General features: G+C 33.5%; 1 protein-coding gene across 3 annotated transcripts in view; it reads left to right on the top strand.

Moving 5' to 3' along the window:
* Positions 1-12,910, top strand: part of GLRA2 (glycine receptor alpha 2) — a 272,444-nt gene that overhangs the window by 215,989 nt on the left and 43,545 nt on the right. For 2 of the 3 annotated variants that reach the window (XM_074192705.1, XM_074192704.1), the window contains one exon: positions 1,002-1,151. In XM_074192705.1, the coding sequence (XP_074048806.1) occupies positions 1,002-1,151 (150 nt within the window). Of the gene's footprint in view, positions 1-1,001; positions 1,152-2,654; positions 2,680-12,910 lie in introns of all 3 variants that reach the window. The other variant, XM_074192703.1, reaches the window with a different exon arrangement.

Raw genomic sequence — 12,910 nt, 5'->3', positions numbered from 1 at the left:
ATCCATGGGCCTTTATTGCATGTGATTTTTATTGCTTCATGGTCTGAGAAGGATACATTCAATATTTCTGCCTTTCTGCAGAAATTTCTGTTTTTATGTCATAAAACTTGGTCAGTTTTTGTGTAGGTGCCACATATTGCAGAAAGAAAGCTATATTACTTTCTATCGCTGTTCAATTTTCTCCAGAAGTCTTTCATATCTAAGTCTTCGAACATTCTATTCACCCCCTTAACTTCCTTTTACAAGTGAGGAAATTGAGGTCCATAAAAGATAAATGACTTGACTGAGATCATACAGCTCATTCATGGTAAAGCAGATGAATAATAAAAGTTATTCAGTATTTCAGTGATTCAAGGCTTCTCACTAGACTGAAAAAGCTATAGTTGCTGATTCAATAGAATGGGAAAATCAATATTAGGTAAAAATGTTTTTACACATTTCTTAAGTGACTAGAGCACATATATTTTCACTCAATAAATTCTTGTTGATTGACTGCAATGTACCAGAAGCTACAAGAGATAAAAAGATGAATAAGGCATGATTTTTGTTCTCAAGGAGCTAGTACATAAATATGACATATATTCACCTAAATTCATACAATTAAATCATGACAAATTCCTGATGAGAGAGGGACAAACAAAAGGCTATATGAGGGCTGAGGGAGGAAAGAGAATTCCTGAGCAGGGATGATAAGACATGAAGAAGGTGGTATTGAGATTTGACTGGAAGGATGGGGGAGAACTTCTTGGAAAAAAATTGGTTTGGGAGCACTGATTACCTTAAGCAATAATTAGATTATGTTGCAATTTGATTTTTTTAATCTATTTGAACTTAAAAGCTAAATGTAAAGATGTACCTTTCATGACTTTGCCTGGAAGTTGAAATATGAAATATATTCATTCTTCACTTAAGTTGAAGAAAAAAAATGTTGCAAATCCATTATTAAAGGAAAGGGAGAGCACCCATTTGCTCAAAACACTATCATTCTTCTCTCCTTTTAGGTATCCTATGTAAAAGCTATAGATATTTGGATGGCAGTGTGTCTCCTGTTTGTGTTTGCTGCCTTACTGGAATATGCAGCTGTTAACTTTGTTTCAAGACAACACAAGGAATTCCTGAGGCTTAGGAGAAGACAAAGGAGGCAAAACAAGGTACAGTAAGTGGTTGATGGGGGTAAAGTCAAATGAAAAGCCTGGAGATTTGCAGACCATTCAGTATTCATTCCCTGCAAAGAAAAAACAATTCTATTTCTAAACTGCATCCAAACCAAAGTTAAAGGTATAGTGACCCAGTTTTTCCACATTAGGTATATTACTGTTGAATGATCCATTTCCCTTTGTTTCTATAAACATAATTTGGTTTCATTTAACTCTCTTAAAAAATGAATTCACATGTGGTTGGTGCTTCTTTTTAAATCTATATATGCAAATATCTGAACTTTTAAATCCAACAGCTTTGCATCAAGTAGAAACAGGCCAAATTTCATGTACTTTGAATCTACTACACCTAGACTTATTTCTTGAATCAGCATTCTTTTATTCTGAAGAGAGATGTAAAAATCTGTGTTGCCTGTATCACATGTTCGTATATTTACCCCGTCAGTTATTGGCCTACAAGTTTGGAATTTCAAGCTTAAAAATTCAAAGTTCATTCTCATGTCTTAAGAGAATCATGTCCCTTAGTATAGAATACATTCAGCAGCAGATTTCTGTCCTCTGGACCAGAGTTCACATGCCATTGCTAAACAATTTTCTAATCATATAAAGAAGTATTGACAAGTAAAACCTCTTAAGACTGTAAACCCGGGTTGTATCTATACCCCTCATTGAATAACTGAAGGACAACTAAAAGTTTTACATCAAAAATTTGGATGCTATAAATATTTGAATTTTGGAATGAATTTTTAGTAAGGTATAGTATTGAGCCTATCATTCTTCAGTCATTTTTTCAGTTATGTTTGACTCTTCATGATCGTATTTGGTATTTTCTTTGTGAAGACACTAGCATGGTTTGTCATTTCCTTCTCCAATTTAGAGATGAGCAAACTAAGCCAAACAGAGTTAAGTGACTTGCCCAAGGTCACACAGTTAGGAAGTAATTGAGGCCAGATTTGAATTTAGGGAAATATGTCTTTCTAACTTCAAACCTAGCACTCTATTTGCTGTGCCATCTAGCTTCCCCTTTATTCCTTTTTTTGTTCTATTTTAAAATTGTATTTATTTATTTTCATCATTATGTACATGCATATTTCCAAGTTACAAAATTTCCCTCCACCCTCCCTTCCCACCCCCCTCCCCTCAGCAGGGAACAGTTAGGTTAGAATTTTACATACATGTTGTGTTAAACATGTTTACAAATTCATAATTTTGGGGTTGAGGAATTAGGATTAAGGGAAAGAGATACGTAAGACATAATTTTTATAAAGTGTTCATCGGATTCAGAAGGGTTGGTTTTTTCCTGTGTGCTTTCTTTTGTGTTGTTTTTCTTCCTCTGGTTAGGGAATAATATAGTCCATAACCAGTCAAATGAAGTTGTCCTAGCTCTCTAGAATGCTGGGAGGAACTGCTTCCATCAAGGTAGTTCATTTCATAATGTAGTTGTTGATTTACACATTGTTTTCTTCACTTTTTGTAAGTCATTCCATTCTTCTCTAGAGTCCAACCCTTTATGTTTTCCATAGTATATGTATTCCATAGTATTCATGTACCATAACTTGTTTAGCCATTCCCCAATTGATGGGCATCCCCTCAATTTCCAATGCTTTGCCACTACAAAAAAAAGCTGCTATGAATACTTTGGAATACAGATAGGACATATCCCATTTTTTATTATTTAGTCTGGATATAGACTTAGAATTGGAATTGTTAGTTTAAAGGGTATGAACGGTTTTATTGCTTTTGGGGCACAGTTCCATATTGCTCTCCAGAAAGGATGGATCCATTAACAACCCCACCAGCAAGGCATCAATATACCAATCCTCCCACAACCTCTCCAACAATGATCATCTTCGCTAATCTAATAGCTGTGAGACAATACCTCATTGTTGTTTTAATTTGCATTTCTCATTTTTTCATATGAGTATATATAGCTTTAATTTCTTCATTTGAAAATTGTCTGTTCATATTCTTTGACAAAATGACTTGTGATCTTATAAATCTGATATAATTCTCTATATATTTTAGAAATGAGACCTATATCAAAACTGCTGGTTGTGAAGATTGTTTCCCAGGTTTCTGCTTTCCTTCTAATTTTGGCAGCATTGATTTTATTAGTGTAAAAATTTCTTAATTTAACATTATCAAAATCATTCATTTTGCAGTTTATAATGTGTTCTGATTCTAGTTTGGTTATAAATTTATCCCTTTTCCATAGATCACATAGTTACAGTATTTTTTGGTCTACTAATTTATCGATGGTATTGCTAATTATGTCTAAATCCTATACCCATTTTGACCTAATTTTGTTATAAAATGTAAGATGTGGATCTATGCCTAGTTTCTGCCATACTATTTTTCCAGTTTTCCCAACAATTTTTGTCAAATAGTGAGTTCTTATCCCAGAAACTGATGTCTTCAGGTTTGTCAAATAGCAGCTTGCTATAGTCATTTACTGCAGTTTCTTTTGAACCTATCCTAATCCACTGATCCATTACTCTATTTCTTCACCAATACCAGGCAGTTTTGATGACTTCTGCTTTATAGTATAATTTTAGATCTGGTAGAGCTAGGCCACCTTCCTTTACATTTTTTTCATCAGTTCCCTTGCTATTTTTGCCCTTTTGTTGCTCCAGATGAATTTTTTTACAATTTTTTCCTAGCTCAGTAAAGTAGTTATTTGGTACTTTGATAGGTATGGCACTGAATAAGCAATTTAATTTGGATAGAATTGTCATTTTTATTATATTATTAGCTCAACCTAACCATGAGTATTTGACATTTTTCCAGTTCTTTAGATCTGACTTTATTTGAGTGAGGAGTGCTTTATGATTGTGCTCATATAGTTTCTGGGTTTGTCTTGGGAGGTAGATTCCCAAGTATTTATTATTGTCTACAGTTATTTTAAATGGAATTTCTCTTTCTCTTGCTCTTGGGCTTTATTATTCACATAAAATGCTGATGATTTATTGGGTGTATTTTATATCCTGCTATATTGCTTAATTTGTTAACTATTTCAAGGAATGATTATTTTCATGGTGTCTCTAGTATACTATCATATCATCTGCAAAAAGTAAAAGTTTTGCTTCCTCATTGCCAGTTCTGATACTTTCAATTTCTTTTTCTTCAACTTCTTTTTCTTCTCTTAATTGCTACTGTTAACATTTCTAATACTGTGTTCAATAGTAATGGTGATAATGGGTATCCTTGTTTCACCACAGATTTTATTGGAAATCCTACAAGTTTATTCCCATTAAATATAATATTTGTTGATGGTTTTAGATAGACACTATTTATTATTTCAGGGAAAACTTCATTTATTCCTAAACTTTCTAGTGTTTTTAAAAGGGACAGATATTGTATTTTATCAAAGGCTTTTTCAGCATCCATTGAGATAATCATATGATTTCTGTTGGTTTTGCTATTGATATGTGTAATTATGTTGAGTGTTTTTCTAATGATGAACCATCTCTGCCTACCTAGTATAAATCTAACCTAATCATAGGGTATTATCCTGTTAATAACTTACTATAGTCTCATTGCTAAAATTTTATTTAAGATTTTTACATCAATATTCATTAGGAGATTGGTCTATTTTTCTTTGCCTCTTTTGGTTCTTTCTGGTTTAGGTATCAGTACCATGTTGGAATAATAAAAGGAGTTTGGTAAAAGTCCTTCTCCTATTTTTAAAAATAGTTTATGTGGAATAGGAATTAATTGTTCCTTAAATGTTAAGTAGAATTCAATGGTAAATCCATCTGGACCTGGAGACTTTTCCTTAGGGAGTTTATTGATAATTTCTTCAAATCTTTTTTCTGAAATAGGGTTATTTAAGTAATTTATGTCCTCTTCTGTTAATCTGTGCAGTTTGTATTTTTGTAAATAATCATCCATTTCACACAAGTTATCAAATTTATTGGCATACAGTGCAGCAAAGTAGCTCCAAATTAGCTCTTTAATTTCCTCCTCATTGGTGCTAAATTCATCCTTTTCATTTTTTTGGTACTGGCAATTTGGTTATCTTCTTTCTTTTTTAAAATCAGATTAAGCAAAGCTTTGTCTATTTTATTGGCTTTTTCATAAAGCCAACTCTTAGTTTTATTTATAATATCAATGGTTTTCTTGCTAACAGTTTCATTAATCTCTCCCTTGATATTCAGAATTTGTAAGCTGGTATTTAATTGGGGTTGTTTAATTTGTTCTTTTTCTAGTTTTATTCATATGAGCATTTAGAGATATAAAATTTCCCCTCAAAATTGCCTTGGCTGCATCCCATAAATTTTGGTATGAAGTCTCATTATTATAATTTTCTTGGATATAATTACTGATTATTTCTATTATTTTTTGATTTACCCATTATTTAAGATAAAGTTATTTAATTTCCGATTAGTTCTTGCTTTGCCTTTCCCTGACCCTTTATTACATGTAATTTTTATTGTATCATGATCTGAAATATTTGTATTTATTATTTCTGCTTTCTGCATTTGATTATAAAATTTTTGTCCCCTAGTACATGGTCAGTTTTGGTGAAGGTACCATGCACTGATGAGAAAAAGGTATATTCTTTTCTATCCCCATTAAGTTTTCTCCAGAAGTCTATCATATCTATGTTTTCAAAATTTCATTCAGTTTCTTAACTTCTTGTTTATTTTGTTATTATATTTATATAGTTCTGAGGGAGGAAGATTGAGATCTTCCATTATTAAAGTTTTTCTGTCTAGGTCTCCTTATAATTTACTCAGCTTTTCCTCTAGGAATTTGTATGCTGTACCACTAGGTGCATACATATTTAGTAATGATATATAGCTTCATTACCAATGGTGCCTTTTAAGAAGATGTAGTTTCCTTCTTTATCCCTTTAATAGGGATTGATTTTTGCTTTTACTTTATCTGAGATTAGAATCATTACCCCAAGTTTTTTTTTATTTTTACCATGTTTTATTTTTTTATTGCTCCAACCTTTTACCTTTACCCTGTTTGTATCTCTCTGCTTCAAATGTGTTTCTTGTAAACAATATATTGTAGGATTCTGGTTTTTAATCCATCCTGCTATCCATTTCCATTTTATGGGGCAGTTCTTCCCATTCACAATTACAGTTAAGATAACTAATTCTGCATTTCCCCCCATACTATCTTTTTCCATTTGTATTTATCTCTTTCCTTTTCTTTTATTCCTCCTCACCAAAATTTTACTATTTTTCCCCTTTGACTTTTCTTTTAAAAATTTAACTTTCAGTTTATTTTCACTTATACCTTACTTTACCTTTTTATCAGTCCCTTCTTTCCCTATAGATTGTTAAATTTTTAAACCCAAGTGGGACTGTATCTTATTCGCTCACTGGGCTAAATCTATTGAATAGAATTTACTCAGCATTCACATTCTCCCTCCCCCCCCCCCCCCCCCCCCCCCGCTAAAATTATAAATCTTTGTTCCTATTCCCTTGGTGTTATTTGTCACTCTAATATCATCAATTACACTTTGATTATTTGATTTCTTGATAAGCTTCTGTTGTTAACAAGATATCATCACAGACTGTTTACTTACTAGCTTGATAAGAAGCATTGGCTCAAAATGCATCAAATTATAATCATAATCGTTTTTTACTTTACCCCCTTTTCAAGTGTCTTTCTAGTATACACAATCCTCCTCAGGAGCCAAAGTATCATCCAAAGCCATATCATTTCTTGAACTATTCTGTCCCTCCCACCAGACCTATTTTCTTTCATACTTTACTTCCCCCCTCCCCACCCTTATTAAGTGAAGCAAGGTCTATTCTCCCCATCCAGGGTATTTAACCCGTTGTTAAGTGAAGCACCTTTTAAGTTAAACCCTGATCTAATTAACTGAAAGAATCTTAAAGCTCTCTAAGTACTGGGAGGCTCTGGAGATCTTCCTTGAAAACTTTACAGATGACTGTAAATTACAGAGACACTGACTCAGGGCCTCGAAGTTTATGAAGCCCTCATTAGACACAGTGCCAAACACAGTGAGATTAAAGTATGTTAAAGGATAATGAGACACTTAAATTTTAAATTAACACACCTGTTTTTCTTCAGGGCTTTTTCTCTCAAATATAGTGATGTGATCTTTAACCTCTACAGTGGAGAGATAAGATCCAATTAAACCCATATCCTTTAGGTTCATTCTCTTTAATTATCTTCTACCCTCTCATTATACTTAGAGAAGTAAAGTTCTAAAGAAATAGAAGTGTTCTTCCCTTTTAGAGTTGTATACAATTTGATAGTCTTGACCAACATTTGTTTTGTTTTATTTTGTTTTTTCCTTCCCCTTTTCATTTAACCTTTTTTTTTTATGCAACTCTTCAGTCATGTATTTGGAGACTGAATTCTCTGTATAGTTCTGGTCTTTGTGTCAGGAAATTCTGGAAGTCCTCTATTTTGTTGAACATCCATCTTTTCCCTGACAGTATATGTGGAATTTTGCAGGGTAGTACATGCTGGGTTGTAATCCCAGGTCCTTTGCCTCCCAAAATATGCTATTCCAAGGATATTTTCTTTCAATCCTTCAGTGTTGAGGCTGATACATCCTGTGTGGGTCTAATTGTGTTTCCTTTATATTTTAATTGTTTTCTTTTTGCTGTTTCCAATATTCTCTCCTTTATTTGAGGGTTCTATAATTTGGTTATTATAGCCCTTCAAGTTTTTATACTGAGGTTTCGTTCTGAGGGATTCTGTGGATTCTTTCTTGTTCTAGTAGATTTGGACAGTTTTCCCTTATAATTTCCTGCATGATGCTTTCCAGGTTCTTTTGTTAGTCCAAGCTTTTTGTTAGCCCGATGATATGTAGATTGTCTCTCCTGCATCCATGTTCCAAGTCATTCATTTTTCCTAAAAGGTACTTTACATTTTCTTCAATTTTTTCAGCCTTTTTATTTTGTTTGATGGAATCTTATAGAGTCATTCATTTCTATTTATTCAATTCTAATTTTTAGGCTTTTATTTTCGTCAATTAGCTTCTGTTTCCTTTTTCAATTGGTTATTTTTACTTTTAACAGGGTTGATTTCTTTGATCAACTTTTCATAATTTTTCTGCATGACTTTCATTTCTTTTTTCCATTTTTCTTCTTCCTCTCTTCTTTGGTTTTTAAATTATTTTTAAGCTCTTCCATGAGCTTTTGTATTTGAGTCCAAGTTATAGACTTTTCGATACTTTTCCTGTGAGTGATTTTTCACTGCTTTCTTCTTCTGACATGGCATTGCTGTCATCTTTGTCTGTAAAGTAGTTTCTATAGTGAGTGCTCTTTTAACTTTTTTGTTCATCTTTGTTATTTTAGTTCTGTTCCTGGGTTATAGATTGTATAGATCCAGGTTTTTATTTTCCTGGGGCTTGGTTCTGATCCCTTGCTTGTTGTTGGCCAAGATGTTGCCTTTGCAGTCCAGGTCTTGCCTTTGCAGAGGTTTTATTTTTTCTTCCTTTATGTCCAGGTTCTGACTTAACAGTGGTTTGTTCCCAACCCAGTCCTGTCTTTTACCCTGGTGTTTTCAGGGTTCAGACATTATTTGAGGCTGGAGTCCTCTCTGCTGGCTTGCTATTTAGCTGCCAGGACCTCTGTTATTGTTAAGCCATTGGGACCAGTATTGTACTGTGACTAAAAGCCTCCTATTGGCTTTCCTCACTCTCCCACCTCCTGGATTGTACCTCTCCTTTTCCCCGAAAGAGACAGACCTTTACTGAAGATCCTCCACAATGTCTACAGTTGAAAACTTCTTTAAGTCTTCTCTTTTTCTTGATGAGGATCTGTAGTGTAAATGCCAGAATAGAGGCTTCATTTATCTTTGGTAGGGGAAAGCTCTGGGAGCATGTTAGCTTCGAACCACCATTTTCTTCCCTTCTTATTCCAATAGGTTTAGCAAAATAGCATACAGTAACCCATTTTGGTTCTCTTAATTTATCATCCATTTGTTGGAATTCAGGTTAAATTGTTGCTGCTACCACAATCTATTGATAAAAGGCTCTATAGGACCTCTATTGGCTCTATAAGATCATAATTCTAGGTTCTAGCTTTTCTCTTCTTTTCTCTTTCCCCTTTCCAACTCATTATAAAAATTATCCAATACCATATCACAAGGACATTTCAGGAAATAGATTATGTATGATAAATAAATCCAGAATCCTAACAAGAGCAAAATAACTGTGACTCTTGCCTGAGATCCACAAGGTTAAGGATTCATAAAGAGAATATAATTACATATTTAGAAAGCTGTCTAATAGAATGTCATATGCTATGTTTGGCCTTATTTGTTTCTAAATTACTTGGATGAAGGAGTAAATAACATGCTTATCAAATATGTATCTGATATGAATCTGGGTTGGATAGCTATCATGTTAGATGAAAAAACTGGAATTAGAAAAAGATATTGATGATTAGAACAATAGGCCAAATCTAATAAGATAGATTTAATTATTCAACTGTAAAGAACCACAATTTGGAAATCAATTGTGTGAGAATAGGATAAAGGAAAAGGGATAAGAAATTTAGACCTAAGGATTTAGTATACCTTATGTTTACCAAGCAAAATTCATACTGTTCAGTCAAACATCCAGTGCCTGCCACAATTGACTACCAGTATACCTGTCTTATTTCCATATGTAGCTCCATGCTTTCCTAAGACTTAACTCTTATTCTGTATGTTTTCTATGCTTGGAATTTTTACCTCGTTTTTCTGTTCAACCTTCCTTTAAATTTTTACTTGGCTTTGAAATCCAGATCAAATGCTATCAACCAGCAAAAAAGCATTCACATTAAGATTTATACAATATAAATATTGACTAAGAGAACACCAGAGTCAACATTTACCTTGAAGTTGAAAGACTCTGATGTCCATTAAACAATCAAGTTAAGAAATGGAGTTTTACTGCCTACAAAGTCAACCACTTACAGTTGACAGAGCTCACTATATTGATTTACATTGCTTATCTTTTTGAGATAAATAATATAAACAGTGTCAGATTTATTTGACCTCCTTTTTGTTTCCATGCAGAGAAGCCCACACAAAGCATTCTCAGGATACAAGCATTAGAAGGGACCTCAGAGTCCATCTATTACAATCTATGCCTCTCTTATCTTAGCTTTACATATCTAGTTGCTAAGTTCTATCAATTATGCCTTTTTTTAGATTCATCTGTTCTCTACTCTTTGTTTTCATCCTGACTCAGATCTTTATGCACTTTTGTGCCTGAAGTACTACAACCTCTTACTTAGTGACAATTTTTTCCTTCTCTCTCTCTCTTTCTCTCTCTCTCTCTCTCTCTCTCTCTCTCTCTCTCTCTCTCTCTCTCCCTTAATTACTCAAGCACTCCAACCATATTAATCTTCCTGAAAAACAGTTTGAAGTCACTCTTTTGCTCAAAGAAATCATTCCCTTGCTCAAAGGCTACCCATTGCTGCTGATTGGTTATAATAACTTTTCCAGAGAATCAAAAAATATAATGGTATCATAGTCAGAAAAAAGTCCAATTTGGGGGGAGGGGAAAGCAAATAACAAGCATTTATTAAGAACCTATTATGTACCAGACACAGTCCTAAGAACTTTGTGAGTATTATCTTATTTGATTTTCATAATGCCTTTTGGAAGTAGGTGCTATATTACTATTCCCACTTTACAGTTGAGGAAACTGAGGCAAAGTTTATTTGATTTGCTCAGAGTTACCCAGGTAGGAATTGTCTGAGGCTTATTTTAAAACTCAGTTCATCCTGACCTGTGGCCCTGTGTTCTATCTCAGACTTCTTCAATTAGCTGTCCATAGATGGATATTTGTGTTATATTTTCAATATTAATTAAAAAATTATCTAATAACTGTTTTAGTATCAACTTTCATATAGAGAGCCTAAAAATTGTTTATGATCTTTAAATTATTTTTTCTTTAATTTTTTTATTATTTTAAAAAATTCTTTAAATTATTTTTTAACTTAAAAAATTAAATTAATATTTTAATAGTCAGTTCTAATGCTAAAATCCTGGGGAAAATAGCTTCTGTACCTTTTGGGCCACCACTGACCCAACTGCTATATCATTGAATCATAAATTAATAGTGCTGCAGAGGAAATTAGAGTTGTAACTGTCTGATCTTAAAATTTTACAAATGGGGACACTGAAACATGGGGAGGATAAATGACAAAAACAAATTTTATTCCCTGTTTCTTTTCCTTGCACTATCATCCAGTTACCTTTGAGCATGTCTTTCCCTCTCTCAGTTCATCCTATCCTTATATGATCAACGGATAAGTTGTTGCTTCTAACCTCTGAAATTTCTCTTCTATCCATTCACTCCTTCCCATTCTCATTTCCACTCTCCTAATTCATGTTCTTCTTACCTCTTGCCTAGAAAAAACATCCTAATTGTTTTCCCTGCCTTTAATCCTTTCCAAAAATTTTCCCAAATCTGGTTTCATGCCAAAGAAAAAAAGGAAGCCGATTAGGCAAGGAAAATCATAGGGACACTTAACTGACTTCAACTGTTAACTATGTTCACAAATGTCTCTTATTTAAACAGCATTGATAATTCCCTTTCATGCTAATGATCAAGTGTGATTTGTTTTGACAATGAGATCTAATCCTTGGGTACATTTATCACAGAGAATGGAGTAGTTATTGAATGAAGATAGTACCTAGATAAGGAAGGGTTTGGAATGGAGAATGGATTATGAGAAAGGATATGGCATGAACTACAATATTGGCTTTGAAAATCAGGAAAACCTGAGTGCACCCCACCTCTAGGTGAACCTGGGAAACTAAGGTCCTCTGAAAGCCTCAGGGAACCATCTAACTATAAGTTACAAGATAGTTTATGGTAGATTGACAAAATGAACTTTCATGGACAGCTCCCTATACCAATGAAATTACAGGGTCGGATCAATTATTATTAAAGAAGGACCCAAAAGAACTATAAAAATTATTTTTATATAACATAAATGGAAATATCATGCCATAATGAAGATGATCCAGCCATCTGCAGCTATAGTTGATAGAGTCGATGTTGAATTCAGTCAAAAACTTATCCAAAAGAAAACTTTGGAATGACCAACTAACCCTAAAGTTTTCTAACACTGATGTTGCAACAGACCTCAAGAATAGTCAAATTGAAAACCTTAAAGAATTTTCTAAAGAACTTTTTGATCTCCTGATTAAAGCAAAGTATTCTCAGAACTGGAAAGAAGTGGAAGAGAAATGGAGGAGAGCTTTTTGTGAAATACTACAAGAAAATGAGAAACTACATGGAAAAAAAATGAACAACAGGAAATTAAAACTACCCTCCTAAAAGAAAACTAAAGGATTGGTGAATTAGTGGGGTATATGCAGCATATGATAGAAAAGCTGATTCTAGAAAACTTTGAACCACAACATTAGAAAATTCTGATTCTAGAGGGGGGGAAAGTAGGCAGAGATACTAATGAAGTAATGAAAGAAATGCTTCTTTACTACACATGGATAGCTATGTATATAAAGGTATTTTATATATTTAATAGTTGGGAAATAACATTGCCTAAATTTACCTCCATTTTGGGTTACCTTTCTAAATGGGTAAAAGTCTTGAACATTTGACTTTTTGAAATAGATACTTAGGGTAGGAAATGTAAATTGACTAATAGGAAAGAAGGGAAGAATGTCTGAGTTGAGGTCATAGGAGTCAGTTTCACATCGGCAGCACAAGAGCTGAGCTTTACAAACAGTGGTCAATAGAACTTCCCTATGTAGCTGACTTGAGAGCTCATGGACCCAAAGCCCGGGGCTTA

This window comes from Macrotis lagotis, chromosome 6 (assembly GCF_037893015.1).
Source record: "Macrotis lagotis isolate mMagLag1 chromosome 6, bilby.v1.9.chrom.fasta, whole genome shotgun sequence".
NCBI classification, from domain to species: Eukaryota; Metazoa; Chordata; class Mammalia; order Peramelemorphia; family Peramelidae; genus Macrotis; species Macrotis lagotis.
This window is presented reverse-complemented; position numbering and strand designations above follow the sequence as displayed.